General features: G+C 46.5%; 1 protein-coding gene across 1 annotated transcript; it reads right to left on the reverse strand.

The window, feature by feature from the left end:
• Positions 1-2,929: 2,929 nt before the first annotated feature.
• LOC118836382 (sialic acid-binding Ig-like lectin 13) lies at positions 2,930-12,545 on the reverse strand. The gene is made up of 7 exons (XM_036743693.1): positions 12,476-12,545; positions 11,256-11,627; positions 10,436-10,720; positions 9,442-9,732; positions 8,431-8,533; positions 6,881-6,974; positions 2,930-3,118 (listed from the first exon to the last, which is right to left on the reverse strand). Exons 1-7 carry the CDS (start codon positions 12,543-12,545, stop codon positions 2,930-2,932), a joined length of 1,404 nt encoding a protein of 467 aa, XP_036599588.1.
• Between the last annotated feature and the right edge of the window lie 6,023 nt (positions 12,546-18,568).

Below are 18,568 nucleotides of genomic sequence, written 5' to 3' on the forward strand. Positions count from 1 at the left end.
CACCTACAAGGAGAGAACTGATGAAGTCTGAGTGCAGATTGAAGCATATTTTCCCCCACTTTCTTTATTTTTCTTGCTTTCCCCCCCCACATAGCAAATATGGAAATATATTTTGCATGATTTCACATGTATAATGGGTATCATATTGCTTGCCTTCTCAATAGGTGGGTGAGGGGCTAGAGGGAGAGAGAGAATTTGGAAATCCAAATTAAAAAAATTAAAAAACTTTGAATTAGCTCTTTATATATCCTGGATATGAGACCTTTATCAGAGTAACTTATTGCAAAGATTTTCCCCAGTTACCTGTTTCCATTCTGATTTTTTACTAAATTAATTTTGTTTATATGAAACTTTAAAATTTTTATATAATCAAGATTTTCTACTTTATTTTTGTGAGACCATAGGAATGAGAGTTCTTATGTATAGATCCAGAGGATAATTTCCACCTTGTTCCTTTAATTTGCTTATGGTGTGACCTTCTGTGCTTAGATCATTTATCCATTTGGAACTTATCTTGGTGTAGACCAAAGACTTTCTAAGATCAGGAATTAATTTTTCTCCCATCAGCTTAAAAGGTCCACAAAGGAGCATAGATGAGAAGAGTTCTGTCTTTTCAATTATCTATATTTCTATGGTTTCCAACACATTGATATGGATTGTTGGATGGTCAGCTCAATAGCCTCCCAGGAATCTTCATTCTAACACAAGGAAAGCCCTTTTTTGAGTTCTAGTTACAGATTATTTTTAAAATTTCTTTTTACTATTGCATTTTATGGCCAGTATTGCAAATTTCCTTCCCATCTCTGACATTGTCTGTTCTAAGGGCCCTCTCAGCTCTGACATTCCCTTTTCTAAGGGCCCTCCCCTCTCTGACATTCCCTGTTCTAAGGCCCCTCCTAGCTCAGTTGTTCCATGTTTTGGCTATGATGATACCTGCTTGGTACTACTGAGATCAACCAACCCAGCAGGTTGTAAAAGCTCACTTTACTCATTTGGCCACGTTCCCCAGAGGAAATACCTCTTCTTTCATCAAAGATCTCATCCTTTTTCTCTTCTCTGTGGATAAAAGTTCTCATGAAGCCCACAGGCTGCAGCCTTTTCCCAGGGACACTTCTGGTATTCTGCTCCAGCTCTGGACCTCCCCATCTCTGCTTTCCTCAGTTCAAGGTGCTAAATTCTATTTCTACTCTGGCATTCTATGCTCTAAATCTGTCCCATTTAAAACATTTGTCCACAGAGACCTCTAAGTTACCATGGTCTGTTGCCTGAAAGCCAACGTGGAAGGGTTACAGACATTTGTGAATGGTAGCATGGTACTTGACAAAAGCAGTGGGTTTGGAGTCAGCATAATGGGATCTGACTCCTAGCTCTGCCACTCAGTAGCTGTGTGACTCCATGAAAATGACTTGATCTCTCTGGGCCTTAGTTTCTTCATCAATAAAATGAAAGAATTGGACTAGATCAGGAGTTCTTCACCTTTGTATGTGTTTTTATGTGTGATGAATTCCTTTGGCAGGCAGTCTGGGGAAGTCTATGGACTCTTCAGAATTAAAATACAAGATGTATGATTACTAAGGAAACTGATTTTATGGAAATATATAATTTTTCCCACTCAAATTCATGAACCCTTTGAAGTCCATCCATGGAAGCCTTGGTGGGAAGGGGTCTGTGGCCCTTTATCCTTGTTCCTCTAAAGTATCTTAGGTGATCTTTAAGGATTTCTCCAGCTCTAAATGCTATTCAATAGAATTTAATTCTACAAATGTGTACTAAGCATGTCCTATGTGTTGAGGCAATAAACACAACAATGAGGGAGTCCCTGCCCTCAGAGAGGTTATATTTTATTTGGTAGATATCACAATGCAAGTAAGCAAAAGATGTGTACAAAACAACACAAAATAATTACTGGAGGCAGAAAATGCCAATAACTGGGATGAGGGGCCTCAGGAAGTGTCTCATGTAGGATATGTCCCCTGAGCTGTGCTCTGAAGGAAGCTTGATTCTTTGTGATGAAAGTGAAGCAGGATGGTGTTCCTGATAGATGGGACCACTTATACAAAAGCAAAGAGGTAGGAGAAGAGCCATCAGGCCCATTTGTCTGGAATGAGAAGGGCATGAATTAGGATGACATGAAACAAGACTGGAAAGTTTAGGGGAGACCAGATTGGCAGACATTCAAAATCAGAGTGAAGATTTTTTTTCTAGTAGTGATAGGGAGTCACTGAAGAGTTTTGGGTAGTGGAGTGACAAAGCAGATCCATTTTTTTCAGACGCAATTTGGTAGTGGTGGGTTGGAAGAGAGGCAGAGGGAGGGTAGAGACCAAGTAGGGTGCTATATAGTCCAAGTATCAATGGATGAGAGACTGAATGAGGCTAGAGGCTGCGTGTGAATGGAGAGAAGGGGCCAGACTTGAGTCGAGTAGGGTAGATAGCCAGACTTAGCACCTTATTGGATGCGGGCGAGGGGAGAGAAAAGCGGAGTCATTGATAATGCTAAGGTTTGGGACCTAGTTGGTGCTGCCCTTAAGAGAACTAGGGAAGTTTAGGAGAAGGGGGAATATAATGAGTTCTGATTCAACAAGCTGAATTGGAAGTCTTGAGGGGCATTCAAGTGGAGATGCCCATCAGGAAGTTGATCATGTGGGACTGGAATTCAGAAGAGAGTATAGGGTTGGCTGTGTGTGTGACCTATAGCCAGAGACTTCTGGCTCTGACTTCTATGCTTTGGGTCTCTCATTAAATCTTGTTCATCTAATCACCATATAAGCTTTCACCAGACAATGCCCCATCCCATTTCTGTTTCCCCCACAGTGACTAAGATCAATATATTTCTGTTGATGGATTCATCCTGACAGAATCTTCTCTCTCCAAGCAGTGCTCCAGATTCTCCCTAATCCCAAGTAGTCCCCACCCTCCTTGCTCTCGTCTCTTATTGGAACTTGAGCTCCGAATACTCAGTGTGAGTGTCTTCAGGCTTGGGAATCTCTTGGGGCTTCTGGGCTTGGAAAGAGATGGAGGCATATTGTACTTGGTCCTCTTCTTCCTGTGAGCAAGAGCCCAGCACAGGTGAGGGAGGGTGCTCTGAGGGGCCTTGCTTCCCAGAATTCTCAGGTTCAGCCTATCAGACATAAAAAGATCTATGGGGTCTTTGAGGTGGAGAGTATCTACAGGAATTCAGAAGGGGAAAAAACAAAGTGGTCTCTAAGGGCCTTCCCAATTCTGCCATTCTCTATTTTTGTTACCTTTCTCCACTGACAGTCTAGGTTTCAAGGACCTTTCCAGTTCTTCCATTCCCCATTCTATCTTCTACATGACTCCTTAGTTCTGACACCAGGTCCTCTGTGTTCCGAGATTTCATCTTTTTGGGGGCACTCTAAGTCCTCCGTCCTAAGGTCCATTTCGGCTCTAATATCTGTGTTCTATTTTCTAAGAGTCCTTGAAGTTTTGACATTATGTGTTCAACATTCTAAGATGTATTTCAATGCTAATGTGCCACATTCTATGTTGTATGGGACCTCCTTCTCTGATATTCTACATTCTATGTTCTAAGACATTCTATGTTCTAAGTGTCCTTCTAGAGGCAAAACCTTCAGTTCTAGGTTTTAAGGTCCATTCTAGGTCTGCCTTCCTTACTTCTATCTTTCTCATTACAGGAGGTCTTTGAGAGGAGACTGGAAGATTTTGCTTTGGGGGAATTCTGCTCAGGCCTGGTTGGAACCGAGTTCCCTCTGAGATCTCTTACATATGAGTTTCTATGAGCCTCCCATAGGGAGATTTCTTGGGTTGGAAGAAGTGAAGGCTAAGATGTGGCTTGTTTGCATATGGCAAAGCTCAAGGTTGGAGTCTGACTCTTAATCAGGAACCAGGCAGTAGGGGAAGTGAAGAGGAAGAAAGGGAATAAGCTAGGAAGGAAGCTAGGAAGAAAGGGAACAAGCTTCCTTCCTTCCTTCCTTCCTTCCTTCCTTCCTTCCTTCCTTCCTTCCTTCCTTCCTTCCTTCCATAAGTGACTTACCCAGGATCACACAGCTAATAAATACTCATGCCTGGATATGAACTCAGGTGCTTCTGACTCCAGGGCCAGAGCTCTATCAACTGGATCACCTAGCTGCCCTGTGAGTAAGCGTTTACATGCCATACACCATGAGGTCAGTGCTATCATTATGTCCAATTTTATATTTGAGGAAACTGAGGCATGCAGGGTTAATTTACTTTCCCAGGGTCACACAGCTAGTAAGTATCTGAGGCTGGATTTGAATTCAGGGCTTCCTGACTCCAGGCCCAGTGCCCTATCCACTGAGCCACTAGCACTATGATAACACAGCCATTTCCTCAGGGAGGATTAGAGACCAAAGGTAACTCTCAAGACCTCTGATGAGACAAAACCTAAGGCTGGGTAGACAATGGAGAAAGGGAGGTGCTGGTAAATGTTTAACAACCAGCTCTTCAGGGAAAGAGGAGAGGCAGAGGGAGGGTAGACTCTAAATTCTAATCTGCATTATTAAAATTTCTGCATTACTATCTTGTTTTTGGAGGAGGGAAGGCAGGTCAATTGGCATTAAGTGACTCACCCAAGGTCACGCAGTTAGTAAGTGTGTCAAGTGTCTGAGGTTGGATTTGAACTCAGGTCCTCCTGACTCCAGGGCCAGTGCTCTACTCAGTATGCCACCTAGCTGCCCCTCTATTACTATCTTAAGTCCAGACAATTAACACAATCATAAATCAAATTCCAATTTGTCATACTTGCCGATTTCTGAGGTATAAATGGTCCCACTTCAAATTTGCCCACCGGTTCCCAGGAGCTGGCCCCACACTGCTGCGTGGGATTACCCAAGAGTCTAGCTTCATCGGAGTCAAACCTATGCCTCATTGCTTGCTCATTTTTATGATTTTGGACTTTGTTGCTTCTTGGGGTAGGGAATTGTCTTCTTGGCAGTGTATTGGGCATACGTTGGACACTGAATAAAGGCTAGTTGAATAAATGAGTAAATAACTGGCCCACTTCCTCAGTCAATGAGTATAGCGGACTTGGAGTCAGATGTTATGGCTCCAAACTCCAGCTGGGCTTACTGACACCAGGCGTGACTTTAGACTTATTGTATTTTACTATTCTGAACTTGGTTTCCTCATCTGCAAATGGAAAAAGCTGGCCTAGACTGAGGTTTCTTAATGTTGAGTCTATAATTTTTTTAACATACGGACAACTGGTTTTCAATATAATTGGTGTGTTTTGTACTCCTACATATTTTATGCATTTAAAAATGTTCTTCTGAGAAGGGGCCCATAGGCTTTACCAGACTGACTGCCCAATGGGTCTGTGACATAAGAGAAAGGGGAAGAGCCCCTGGTCTTGGTGGTCTTTAAGGTGGGTTTCACCTTTGAATCTCATGATTTACTGACTCTATGACTGGCTCTTTCAATCTCCCATGCAGGGTGGTACAGAGCAAACAACACCATCTTTTTAATCTGAAGACCTGGGTTCCCATCTAAGCTCTGACACTTACTACCTTGGGCAAATAGCTTTTCTTATTTGGGTCTGATTTTCCTCATCTGTAAAGCGATTGGCATGGACTAGAAGATTTCTAGGTTCCCTCTAGCTCTCCATTGTCTGCTCATGTAATCTCCACCCCCACCCTGGAATAAATTCATTCTATTGGCATTCAAGGTTCTTCACAATCTGATTCTATAGTACCTTTCTGGCCACATTTCACACTAGACCACTTTTCTTGCTCCCTGGGCTGCTGTAATGGGAAGAATGATGGACTTGGAGTCAGAGAACTTGTTCTTGAATCCTAACTTTTCCATGGTAAGCAGTGTGTCTTATAAAAGACAGGGCATCTTGGAAGGCTGCAATTGCAACATGAATCAGCAGCAAGAATGCAGCAGCCACAAAGCTGATGTATCTTGGACTGCATTAATAGAAGCCTCCCTTTCAGACAAAGTGAAGTGATCGTCTCTCCTCACATGGCCCTGGTCAGACCACATATCTGCTATTGTGTCCAGTTTAGTTTTACTTAGTACATTGCTAAGCTGGAGGGCATGGTGGGGACTGGGCCTTGGGGTGATTTCCTATGAAGACTCGGTGAGGGAACTGGGCATGTTTAGCTTAGAGTGAGAGAAGGCTGCTGTGGGATTGAGACACGATAATGATGTTCAAGGACTGTCATGTGGGGAAGGGTGTAGACTAGTTTTGGAGGGGACTCTGGAGCTCAGAATCAAGAGTAATGAGGGGAAAGACATAGGGGTCAATACAGCCTGGATTTCGTGGAGTCCTTCCTGACCGTTAGAGCTGTCCAATGTGGAAGGTGCTGTACAATGTGGAAGGTGCTGTCCAATGTGGAAGGTGGTGCCCTGGGAGGCAGTCAGTTCACCCTTAGTAGGGGTCTTTACTTAGGAGCTGGAGGACCACTTGCCAGGTATGTAATGGTGCTCAATAAATGTTTAGTGAATTGAATAGGATGGAAAGAACTTGCCTCAGACAAATCCATCCACTTAGGACCCACCTTCACATCTTTGACCAGCTATTCCTTTTCCATCAATCCACATCTATTCCCTCTTTCAAAACTGGACTGTGATATACACATGTGGCCATCAGTCTCTGCATATAAACTCTCCAGGGATGAGATAGGGTTGGTTTTATATCCCACTCATCCTCAATACATCTAATATTATATGCATTCTTACATCGTTGAGCTGATGTTGGGGTGTCTTATCCCCAACTAGATCCCAAGTTCAGAGATTTTATGTTCTCAGTTTTCCTAGAAACTCTCTGTAGGAATAAGAGTGAAGAAGAGTTGTATCACCCTAATATGCTATATCTCAATAGCTTCCAGGAAAGTGATAGACACTGAGGGATGTGGGTCAGGATAACTCAGTGACTCACCAGTGGGTTGACAGTGGAGACATGTGCAGCTCTTGTCCCAGAGGCTGCTGCCTCCAAGTCCCTCTTTGAAAGCTTTCTCTTAAACATCTTTATTCTGAAACAAGGAAAGCCATGCTTGGTTATGAGTCCTGCCGTGAATGAGTTTTAAAGTCTTTTTCAACTACCACATTATATCTTTCATGTTTTAAATTATCATCCCACTTCGGCTTTTTATTCACTATTTTCTTTAATTTTTAAACTTTATTCATTATTTTCTCATCTCCCTTCTAGGTAACATTACACATTTGGTGTGTTATGACCTCTGTTGTGGTTTGCCATTTCCTTCTCCGGCTTATTTTACAAATGAGGAAACCGAGGCAAACAGGGTGAAGTGACTTGCCCAGGTTCACACAGCTAGGAAGTGTCTGAGACCAGTTTTGAACCACAAAGATGAATTTTCCTGATGAAGATGACTTCTCCTGTTTCCAACTCCAGTGTTCTTCCCTCTTTTCTACCTAGTTGCCTACAAGTTTTGACCTCTGGCCACCTTCATATCCCGGTAATCTTGAGAATAACCAGCCCTGTTACAGTGAAGTCTTAAGAGTTATTTGTTCATGTAAAGGCACTGCCTATGGGCAAAGCATCTCCTTTAGGTAAAACATCCAATTCTACCTTTCTGTTGCTAGACACATCATCCTAAGCCTCCAGTCTATCTAAATTTCTCCCACCTGTAAGGCTTCTGTTGTTCCTTTCTTATTCTGTCTACAGATGCTTTCCCACAGTTCCCCAGGGGAATCTCAGCTGCTTCTCTAGTTCATGACCACAACATCTAAGATATTTAGGATCCCCTGGTCCAAGTAGCATTTCAACTCTGATATTCCATATTCTAAATTCTCTCCTGGCTCTAATACTGCATGTTTTATATCTAATCTTGGGGGGCGGAGCCAAGATGGCGGGGGGGCGGAGCCAAGATGGCAGCTGGTAAGCAGGGACTAGTGTGAGCTCCGTATCGAGTCCCTCCAAAAACCTATAAAAAATGGCTCTGAACCAATTCTAGAACGGCAGAACCCACAGAACAGCAGAGGGAAGCAGGGCTCCAGCCCAGGACAGCCTGGATGGTCTCTGGGTGAGGTCTATCCCACACGGAGCTGGGAGCTGGGAATGGAGTGGAGCAGAGCCCAGCCTGAGCAGCGTGGAACAACCAAACTTGGAGTCGGGCGGAAGGGGCCCCTAGCACCCTGATTATGTTTTATATCTAATCTTGGATCTTCTAAAGGCCCTCCCAGCTCTGACATTCCATGTTCTAAAGACCCTCCGAGCTCTGACATTCCATGTTCTAAAGACCCTTCCAGCTCTGACATTCCATATTCTGAAGAATCTCCCAGCTCTGACATTCCTTTTTCAAAAGTACCTTCTAGCTCTAACATTCTATGACCCTATGACCCTTCCCATTGCTAGCATTCTGTATTCTAAGGTGCTCCTCCTACCCACTCTGCTTATAATATTTTGGGCTCTACTCCACATTCCATCTTCCAGGGTCCTGCGTTCATGGCTCTAATCTGGAAACTCACAAGCAGACTGCCAGGCATGGGAAGAGCAGGGCAGTAATGATGCTTCCACACAAGGCTCCCGTAATCCATTCCAAGAACTTCCAGGGACTGGAAGAGGCTTTACCTGAGGAGAGATGCAGCCTGAGAGGAGCCATTTTCTCCTCCATCCTTCTCCGCTTTCCTCCCCTCCCCTTGCTCTTGGGATCCCAGGAACAAGGGTCTCCCCTGTAGGTGATTCCTGCTTTCCCAAGGGCTCCCCAGAATAATACAGCAAGGTGGGCTGTATAAGCCTGACTTTCCCCCAGACAATTAGTAAAATACAGAATTTTAACTTCAGTTCTATCCTTTGCTAATCATTTGGAGCTGGGCCTGGACTGTGAGTGGGAACTGATAAGAATGCTGCACAGTGATGTTGACTTGTCTCCTTTGTGAAACTTTGTATTTGGGGATGAATGGGATCTCTAGACCCAGCAGCCTTGACAAGTGAGGTCAGTTGGAAAGGGAAGAAGCAAATAAGCATTTGTTAAACACCTGCTGTGTTCCAGGTACCTTGTCAGGTGCCTCACAGATATCTCATTTAATACAAACAGCAACTCTGGGGGCAGGGTGGCTAGCATTATTCCCATTTTACAGTCGAGGAAACTGAGACAGGCAGAAGTTAATGATCTGCTCACTTGAAATCAGGACATCCTGATTCCAGGCCCATATTTTATCCACTGCATTATTTAGATGCTCTTTTCATCCTCCCTCCTCCCTCCCTTAATTCCTTCCTTCCTTCCTTCCTACCTCCCTCCCTTCACTCCTTCCTCCCTTCCCTCTTTCCTCCCTTGGATTTTCTCTGCAGATGAAGCAGCTGAGTAAAGATGGGGTTAGCAGCCTACCCAGAATCTCACAAATACTACGTGTGACTGGGTGCCATATCTTGTGTCTTTAAGACCTTCTGTCCTCCTCCTCTTTCTCTCCTCTGGCTTCCCCTGTACTCAGCCCCTCACAATTCTCTTCCCTTCCATCCAGGGGCCCCACTGCCTTCACCTGGTACCAGGAGCAGGACACTGACACTGTGGGTCCCATGGGGGCTCCTCCCTTCACAGCGAATGCCAAGGCCAGGGTCCAGCCTCTTGGCCAGGATCAGACTGCTGTTGGTCCAGGTCCTGGAGGTGTTTTGGACCACAAGGAGCTTGTTGTCACTGTCGTTCTCATGCACAATACTCTCTCCCACCCACCAGTGCAAGGAGGGTGGAGCCAGGTCTCCCTGGACAGAGCAAGTACAGAGTGACCTCTCCTCTGCCCATGAGCAAGAGGGGCCAAGCATCCTTGGGTGGTCTGCAGGAAGGGAGCGAAGGTGAATCAGAGCAGTGTCCTCTCTGCCACCTGCAGGGCCCCAGGGGCCGTGTCCCACCTGTTCCCACTAATAGGACACCAGGAGGTTCAGAGTGACATTCGAGGATTATTGAGTGCTATGTTTGGGAGGTGGGTTCTGCAATGGCCTCCCCCCACAGGAGGGCAGTTCTAGGCCCAGGGTCTCAGTACCCAATGGTTGAGGGAGTTCAGGTCTTGCTCCTGTGTGACCAGGGGCTGCTATTCATCCCATGGCCTGAGTGGAAGGACTTATCTTCTAGGAGTAGGAGGGATGAGAAGTTTTCCCTGAATTCTGGGCTTGGAGGAAGAACAGAAAATAGGACTGATGGTCCTGTCTCTTCTTTATTCCAGAACCCCCTTCTATCTATACCTACCTCCTGCAAACTTCTCTGTCCCATGTCTCTGGGAAACTCTGAGGTTCCTGTTCTAAGGAAGGATGTGCTTGGCTCTAGGCTGTAGTTCCAAACTCCATCCTCAGAGATGGGATGACATTGGCAGATTCAACCCAGGACAGAAACAGGGGAGATGCAAGGATTGGCCTCCGTAGCTTCTACCTGTCCCCATTGTCTCAGGAGCCAAGGACATATCCCTGGACATGACATTTCTCCTGTACCCCTCCTTCCTCTGGGACACTGGAGCATTGGGCTCACTCCCTCCACATACTCACAGGCAACCCTGAGCTGGACAGTTGTCTCTGTGGTCACTTTGGTCTCTGGGAAGGTCACCTGACAAGTGAGGTTAGTGCCATGGTCCTGTGCTTTGGGGGTGAAGAGGAGTTTGGAGGAGTTAAGATCCTTGGAAACAAATCCCTGGGAGGAGAGAGCAGAGCCAGTCCAGAGGAAGTTGGGGGGCATCCCCTCTCTACAGCTTCCCGGAGCTATACAGTTCAGGGTCACTTGGCACCCAGACACCAGAATGTCTGGAATGGAGATCTCTGGCTTCTGTGTCAGATCTGGGAGAGAAGAGTTGAATGAACCAGGTGGCAAAGGGAGGGGTCCCCATAATGTGTACCCTCAGGTGATGGCCTTGAGATTTTGCCTTTGATGACACAAGTCTTTCCTGGGTGTCCCCTCCTATGCCCTGACTCTCCATCTTCTGGAATCCCCCTCTATCCCCAGGGCCTGGGTCTCTCGCCTCACCTAGGGTTCCTGATTCCTCCAGCAGAGGACCTCACTGTGTGTCCTCTCAGCTGAAAGCCTCAGGGCCCTCCCTCCTACCTCACCAATGTGGCTATCCCTCACTAATGATGCCTGCCATGAATATTTGCAGCCCTGTCCCTTCTCCCCGGGCATCTGCTGTCATCAAGAGGCCCTGAAGTGCTCCCCTGTCTGGGGTCTTGTTTCTTTAGAGAAAGGTCTAGAGTGTATCCTTCCTGCCAAGAGCCTTGTGACTATCCCTCACGTATCACCACCATATCCTGCCCTGACTCTCATTCCTCCCCTGGGCTTCCCATCACTCCCAGACACTACCTGGGACACCTTCCTCACCTTCCACCTGGACAGACACCTTTTTATGGGAGTAACTGTATTTCAGATTTCCCTTCTCCACCCGGAACCAGTACTTCCTGTGATCCAGCTTCTGTACCCCAGTAATGATCAGGGAGCAGTTGTCCTTCTGTAGGTTGCCAACGAGGTGGAATCGGCCCTGGGCCGAGGGATGGACTTTCCTCTGGGGGTTGTTGGTGGCCACTGGTGTTGTATTGTCTGTCCCGTAGAACCAGTATCCATAGGTTGTGTTGTTATTAGTGTATTTTGGGGGGTAATGGAAAGAGCAGGGGATGGAGACACATAGGCCCTGCTGCACAGTCACTGTCTCTTGGATATGAATCTCAAACTCTGGATGCTGTTGAGAAAGGGACTCTGTAGGGGAGAGAGAGAGACAGACAGAGAGAAGAGAAAAGAGAGAGAGAGAGAGAAAGAGAGAGAGAGAGAGAGAGAGAGAGAGAGAGACTCAACCCAATGTCTTCCCATGTTTTGAATCCTGTTCTCCAGCCCTTCTAGGACTAAATCCCACACCCTTGTCCACACCCTTTCTACCTCCTCCAGGCACCCCCAGCTCTGGTTCTGACCCCACTTACCACCCCAGAACAAGGGCAGGAGCAGAAAGAGGAGGTCCATGGTGAGATCCAGGGCTGATGAGAGACCACAACCCTTTCCAAGTCAATTCAGCCTTGATAACACAGCCTCCTGGGAGGAAGGAGACTGTGAAGTGGGAAAAAGGGGCAAAAAAAGATGGGGTGGAATGGACAGGAGAATCTCAGATGACTGAGCCTGGTCCCCTCAGCTCTTCCCTTCTCCTGAACCTTGCTGTGAATGCCTGGCCTGATGATGAGAAGTCAGGTATGTGGGAAAAGGAACATGACCTGGTCGATGGAGGTGGGGGTGGGATGGCAGTAGGGGAGGAGAGTCCACAGCACTTCCTCCTCCCCTGGCTGCTTCTTCTCAGTGACCTGTTGACCTAGGCCTTCCTTCCGCAAGAGGAGCTGGGGCCTGAGGAACCACAAAGTGGAAAGAGGATCCCTTTGTGACTCCATGGTCTCTCCATTCCTATCTATAATTCCCGTCTCTCATCCTCACCCAATACCTCACTGCACCTTTCCTGTCCCCTAACACTACACCATTACCAGCTCCCTCTTGGCCTCTAATGTGGGTGAAGCTCAGGCCCTGGGGATGGTGGACTCAGGGTTAGACCTTGGGATCAGGACCACCTTCTGCTGCCTCCTGCTGCCTCCTCACTGTGCTCTCGTGGCCTGTACAGACCTCCACTGGCTCCTGCATGTTGGGAGATGGGCATCCTGGACCTCCCAGGACACTCTACTATCAAATGTCATGAGGCTGGACCTCCAAGGAGGATCTTGACCAGTCTAAACACCTGCCTCCCTCCACAGACCTCTCTAACCACTGCTGCTCTATCCTGACTCTTTCTTCAGGAATTCCTTTATTCCCACCCCCTCATTATCTGCCCATGTCAATAACGCTGATCTCCACTGCTGAAATACAAACTGTGTTGTCCACCCCCAGCTGCCCGCTCTCTCACTCCCATTGCCCTCAACTCTCCTCTTTCCCTCCCACAATATCCTGCTCCATATCTCCCTGCTGCTTCTGCTGGGCTCTCTGGAATGCCTGCTCCACAACTACTGAATGCACCTTCACCTTAAAGCTTTCATTTTCTCTCTCTTTCTCACTCCTGGGCAGTTTTCCCTTCAGGTTCTCACTGAGACACTGTTTTCTCCTGGTTCTGCTCCTACCTCCTACGTGTCTGACTGTTCTTTCTCAGCTGCTTTTGTTGGATTTTCATCCAGATTGTGCTCACTCACCATGGGGATCTGGCAACTGTCCCTGTGACCTTGGTCCTTGTCGTCTCTCCACATGGGCTTAGTGGCTAATCTCATCAGTTCCCATAGACTTGATATTTATGTCTGTGCCGATGATTCTCTGTTCTTTATGTGCTACCAGGCCCTCTCTTCCTCAGCTCTGGTCTTACATTTCCAATGAGTTATTGTGTATTGAGAAGAGAGTGTTTGGGGTGTTTCAGAAGGATCAGCACCTCTGGGGGAAGGGTTTGCTGATCCCTGCTCAGGGCTGCTTTGGTGACCACCTTTCACCCAATGCTCACCTGTGGCTCCAAGAAACTGTAGCTTGCACAGTGCCCATACCTTGCCAAACTGTCTCAGCAGATGGGCTAAATCAGTTTGAAGGTAACTGACAGGCTGCAAATGTTTCAGTGAGTGAGGGGGATGGACAGTTGTCTCTGTGTGAAGACTTTTCCTCACAGAATGGGCAGATGAAAACAATTTGTTCCAAGGGCCATGATGGCAGCTGAAGCAGGTGCTGTGGATCTTAGAGCTTGGTCAGACATCTAAGATGCCAAGGTCATCCACTGTGTCTCGGGCCACCGTCAGCCATTCTGACTCTTGTCCTGTCACTGGATTGTGATGACTCTGGAGGAGAGAGTGAGGATGATGATTTTGTCCTGCCCTGTTATACCTAAATCCAATTCACAGGCAAGTCAAGATACCAGCCGTGATGTCATCGGTCCTCTCTGAAAACAAAAGACCAAAGAACAAACCCACAATATTGAGAACAGAATGTGCTATGGGCATCTGAAAGGGAGGGGAGAGAGAGGGGGGGGGGGAGGGAGAGAGAGAGGGAGAGAGAGAGAGGGAGAGAGAGAGAGAGGGAGAGAGAGAGAGAGAGATAGGGAGAGATAGAGACAGAGAGAGACAAAGAGAGAAAGAGGGAGGGAGAGAAGACACACATACAGAGAGAGAGAGAGGGAGAGAGAGAGAGAGAGAGAGAGAGAGGAGAAAGATAGAGTTGGGGGGGGGAGATAGACAGGGACAGATAGAGACAGAGAAAGAGGGAGGGAGAGAAAACACACAGACACAGACACAGACACAGACACACACACACACACACACACACACACACACGAAGAGAGAGAGAGAGAGAGAGAGAGAGAGAGAGAGAGAGAGAGAGAGTTCAGTATGTATCTGAACCAGATCCCAGAGCCTTCCACCTTTGACTTCTATGCTGTGTATTCTCTAGTTCATTTTGTATTTCTAATCACCATGGAAGCTCCTGGCAATGTCCTCTCTCTCTTTCTCACTGCCCACCCCCCCACTCCCCAGCACAGTGACTAAGATCAATACATTTCTGCTGATACATTCATCCTGACAGTATCTTCTTTCTCAAAGCAGCACTCCAGATTCTCCCTAATCCCAAGTGGTCCCCACCCTCCTAACTCCAGTATCTATATTTGAATTTGAGCACTGAATACTCAGTGTGGGTATCTTCTGGTTTGGGAATCTGTTGGGGCTTCTTGGATGGAAAGAGATGGAGGCAGATTGTACCTGGTCCTCCCCTTTCTCTGAGCAAGAGCCCAGCACAGGTGAAGGAGGGTGCCCCCAGGGACCTTGCTTCCCTGGGGTCTTTGAGGTGAAGAGTGTCTACAGAGACTCAGAGATTTTTACCCCTGAGCTTGGGTACTCTGTGCTCTAGGATTTCATTCTGTTCCAGCAGCAAGTGCTCAGGGTTTTCATAAGGATTTCAACATTCCCATTCCCTTTGCTACATCCCTGCTGATGCTCAGTCTTTATTCTATGATCTAAAAGTACCTCTGGGTGGGACATATTGTGTTCTCAGTTTTAAGGCCCCCTCCAGCTCATCCTTCCTCACTTCTGTCTTTCCCATTTCTGGAGGTCTTCAAGAGGAGACTGGATGGTCTCTCAGGTAATTCTGCTCAAGCCTGGCTGCAGCCAGGTTGCAGACATCTAGTCTGCCTTGATACACTTACTAGCTGTGTGACCTTAGGCAAGTCACTTAATCCCAATTGCCCTGCCTTCCCCCCTCCAAAAAAGACCCCCCCCCCAAAAGTGTATGCCCAGTGTCTGAGGCCAGATTTGAATTCAGGTCCTCCTGACTCCAGGGCTGGAGCTGTACTCACTATGCCACCTAGCTTCCCCCATTTCTGTGAGCTTGGAATAGGAGGGGTCCTTGGGTTGAAGAGTGAAGGTGAAAGTGGGGGGGTGTGAAAAGGTATTTTTATAGAACCTACTGTGTGCCAGGAATTGTGCTGTGTCCTTTACAAATCCTGATGCTCATAACAACCCTAGGTGGTAGGTATTATTATTATTATTATTCCTCTTTGACAGATGAAGAAACTGAGGCAGAAGTGGTTAAAGCACTTTCCCAGGCTCACAGATCTAAGAAGTATCTGAAGCTGCATTTGAACTCAGGTGTTCCTGACTCCAGGCCCCCTACACCACCGAGCTGACTGCAAAGGTGAAGTTTGAGATGTGATGTATTTGGAGATGAGAATGCAGAATGTCACCCTGATGCTGGAACCAGGAGGCAGTATGGTAATTACCCCAGAAAGGGGCATGGACTGAAGGGAACCCCTGAGACTCTTGGTGAAGCCACATCTGAAGCTGGCTGGACAATGGAACTGACTCCCGGGTCCATTTTCATAGCAGACCAGGCCTTCGTACCCAGCTTTTAGCTGCGTGTTGTTGTAAGGGTCCAATAAGGCTACTTCATTCAGTCAGTAAGTCACCAAATACTTACTGAGTGTCTTCTCAGTGCCGGGTCTGTGCTAAATATTAAGGATGAGAAGAAAGAAAAAAATGAAAGAAAAAGCCAAATAAGGACTTCTGCCTTCAAGGAGTTTCTGTTCTAAAGGGAGGGAAATATAAATAATGAGGGACGTGTCCGTGAACACCCCTGCTCTGTCCCTCTGACCCCAGGCCCTGGGCTGCTTACCTCTGTCTGGTATCATGAGGGAAAGTAACAGTATGTTCTCCCATGCGAAGTTGTATGTAGAAGATATATCGGATTCCATGCCATCTGGGGGAGGTAGTGTGGGGAGGGAGTGGGGGCAGGGGGGAAGAAAATCTGGAACTCAAAAGCATGCAGAACTGAGTGTTGTAAACTAAAAATGAAAATCTTAATTAATAAAAAAGAAAGTTAAGTTCTAATGATTCATATCAACATTGGAAGGATAATTTGTTCACTGCTTTGCATGATTTGAATAACAGACCCCTAGGAGGAAGTACACATCTAGTCAGAATGATGACCCCAGATCTGAAAATTAGAAAACAGCAAACACATAAGATCCAAAATATTGAGTATTGGACTGTGAGGATGATGTTCCAAAGGCTGCAGAAATCATAGCACATGGGAAAGACAGTACTGTAACAGTGGTCTACCCAGGAGAAAATTGTTATGAAACTGTATCTTTGTCTCATATTTTCTATCATGAATGAGGCTATGATAGTCTCTGTTTCATTTTGGATTTTTGTCTATTAAATTTCTTTGTGAGACTTGTTTCTTGCAGTCTTAGTACCATACATCTGCTGATGCCTGATTGCTTAAGCCAGATGTCACCCTCTGATGTGTTCGGATATCACCTCTGGACCTGTCTACAACTGTGATGGGTCATCCCTGGGCCTGGTGTAAACTGAGTTCCAGATGCCAGCTTGCTAAAGAATTGACCTCTTGAATAAGACTCTTTATCTCTCGGGACAGGGAGAGCTCTATGTCCAATTTTAGCAGGCAGAGGCTTTGGAGAATGAAACCTTCACCCCTTACCCCAAGATTTTCAGCCCCATTCATTTGAGGGGGGAATGATGACATTGTTTTATGTGCTTATCTTGTGTTATCCTTGTTATATTGCTGGATAAAGTTCTGTTGACACCAGTTATCCCAGAATTTCCCTTACCCTATATAATATATATGAAAGATCTTGGGGCCAAAGTAGTAGCAATTTGGGTTTGAAGATCTTTCCCACCCGTTCATAGGCCATGTGACCTGCTAACAGCACAGGAAGCCTAAGTCACATGTGGTGGGAGGAGCTTCGTGACAAGAAAAGGAAGTTATGTCATCGAAAATGCAGAGAGAGAGAGAGAGAGAGAGAGAGAGAGAGAGAGAGAGAGAGCAGTTACAGCTGCTAATGGCTGCTAATGGCCCCCATCATGATAGTTAGAACTGAACAGGCTGACTTAGCTGCACTGTGAATTTGGGGAAGACCCCAGCAGGGGGGTAGGAGAGGTTTTGGGATGGCGAGGCTCCATGTTGTGACATTATGCACTGAATGTTTTACTGCTCTGAGAGATTGGATAAATTGCTTGTGGGATATGGTCCTCTGGTGTCTGAATAAGTGGTTTACTTCTTCTACCCTCCATGTGGAGAGTCTCATATGCTTTGCGATACAGAACCACGTAGGCATTTTTACTATTATCATCTACACTGTTATTATTGTCTTACTGATACACTGGTTTATCCAGGGAGCAGGATACCCCTTTGACTGAGCCTACTATGGAGGTGCTGGGAACCCCTGATTGAAGCCAGTGGGGTTCTAGGGCTTCTTCTAACAAGTGTGGGAAACATTTGATGAGGCTGGGACCTTCCCAAGTGGCACCCCTGGGAAATGACCCCTGGGAAGCTGTGGGGTTTCACATGGAGTGATGGGAGTGGGGGTGGGAAAACTGGGTCCATTCAGAACAGAAAAGGCTTGCCATCATCTACTGGCAAAGATGGAGAACAGCACGGGGGTCCTGGAAGGAGCAGGACCTCCCCTCTCCCAGCACCCTAGAAGGAAACATTGATTCCCTTAAGACATTGGTGAGGGGGGCAGTGCACAGAAACCTGGTGACCCTTATTCCTTGGGTACTAGGAACCCTGGTGGAGGGAACAGAGAGTGTTGAGTCCAACCTTCTGTAACAACTATGCTGCTAGCAGCTGCTGTGGGGGTATAGGACAAATAACACCCACACACAGGAGGACTGCTAGCACAGGTTCTTTGATCTGCTTTTCTAAGGAAAGCAACTTTAAGAGGTTTACAATCTCACTTTGATTAAACATACATATATCATTCACTTAGTTCAGGGGAAAAAGTCAGCACCCTGAACTTCAGAGAAATCACAAACAGAAATTACAAGCAAAAATTATATAAACAGAGCAAAATAACACAAATCATCAGACAGGCTTCTATCTGTCTGACTGAGACATTACATACATAGTTACCACAGAGAGAAGCACCAGCATTTGGTTTTTCAAAGGGTGGGGGAGCTCCTTAATGGCTACGCAGAGTCTTGTCTGGCCAAATCACAGGAATATTATTCCCATGAGTTTGCCCCCAAAGAAAAATCCCAACCTCAGAGCATATATACCGTGTTTAGGGCCCTAGGTCTTGGTATCTACTTAGCAAAAGGGTGTATGCCTGAGGCTTAACATCTACTTAGCAAAAGGGCATGGGGAAAGATCTTTAATCACTAGCACCACATCATGTATATACATACATA

The sequence above is a fragment of the Trichosurus vulpecula genome, chromosome 2 (assembly GCF_011100635.1).
Source record: "Trichosurus vulpecula isolate mTriVul1 chromosome 2, mTriVul1.pri, whole genome shotgun sequence".
NCBI classification, from domain to species: Eukaryota; Metazoa; Chordata; class Mammalia; order Diprotodontia; family Phalangeridae; genus Trichosurus; species Trichosurus vulpecula.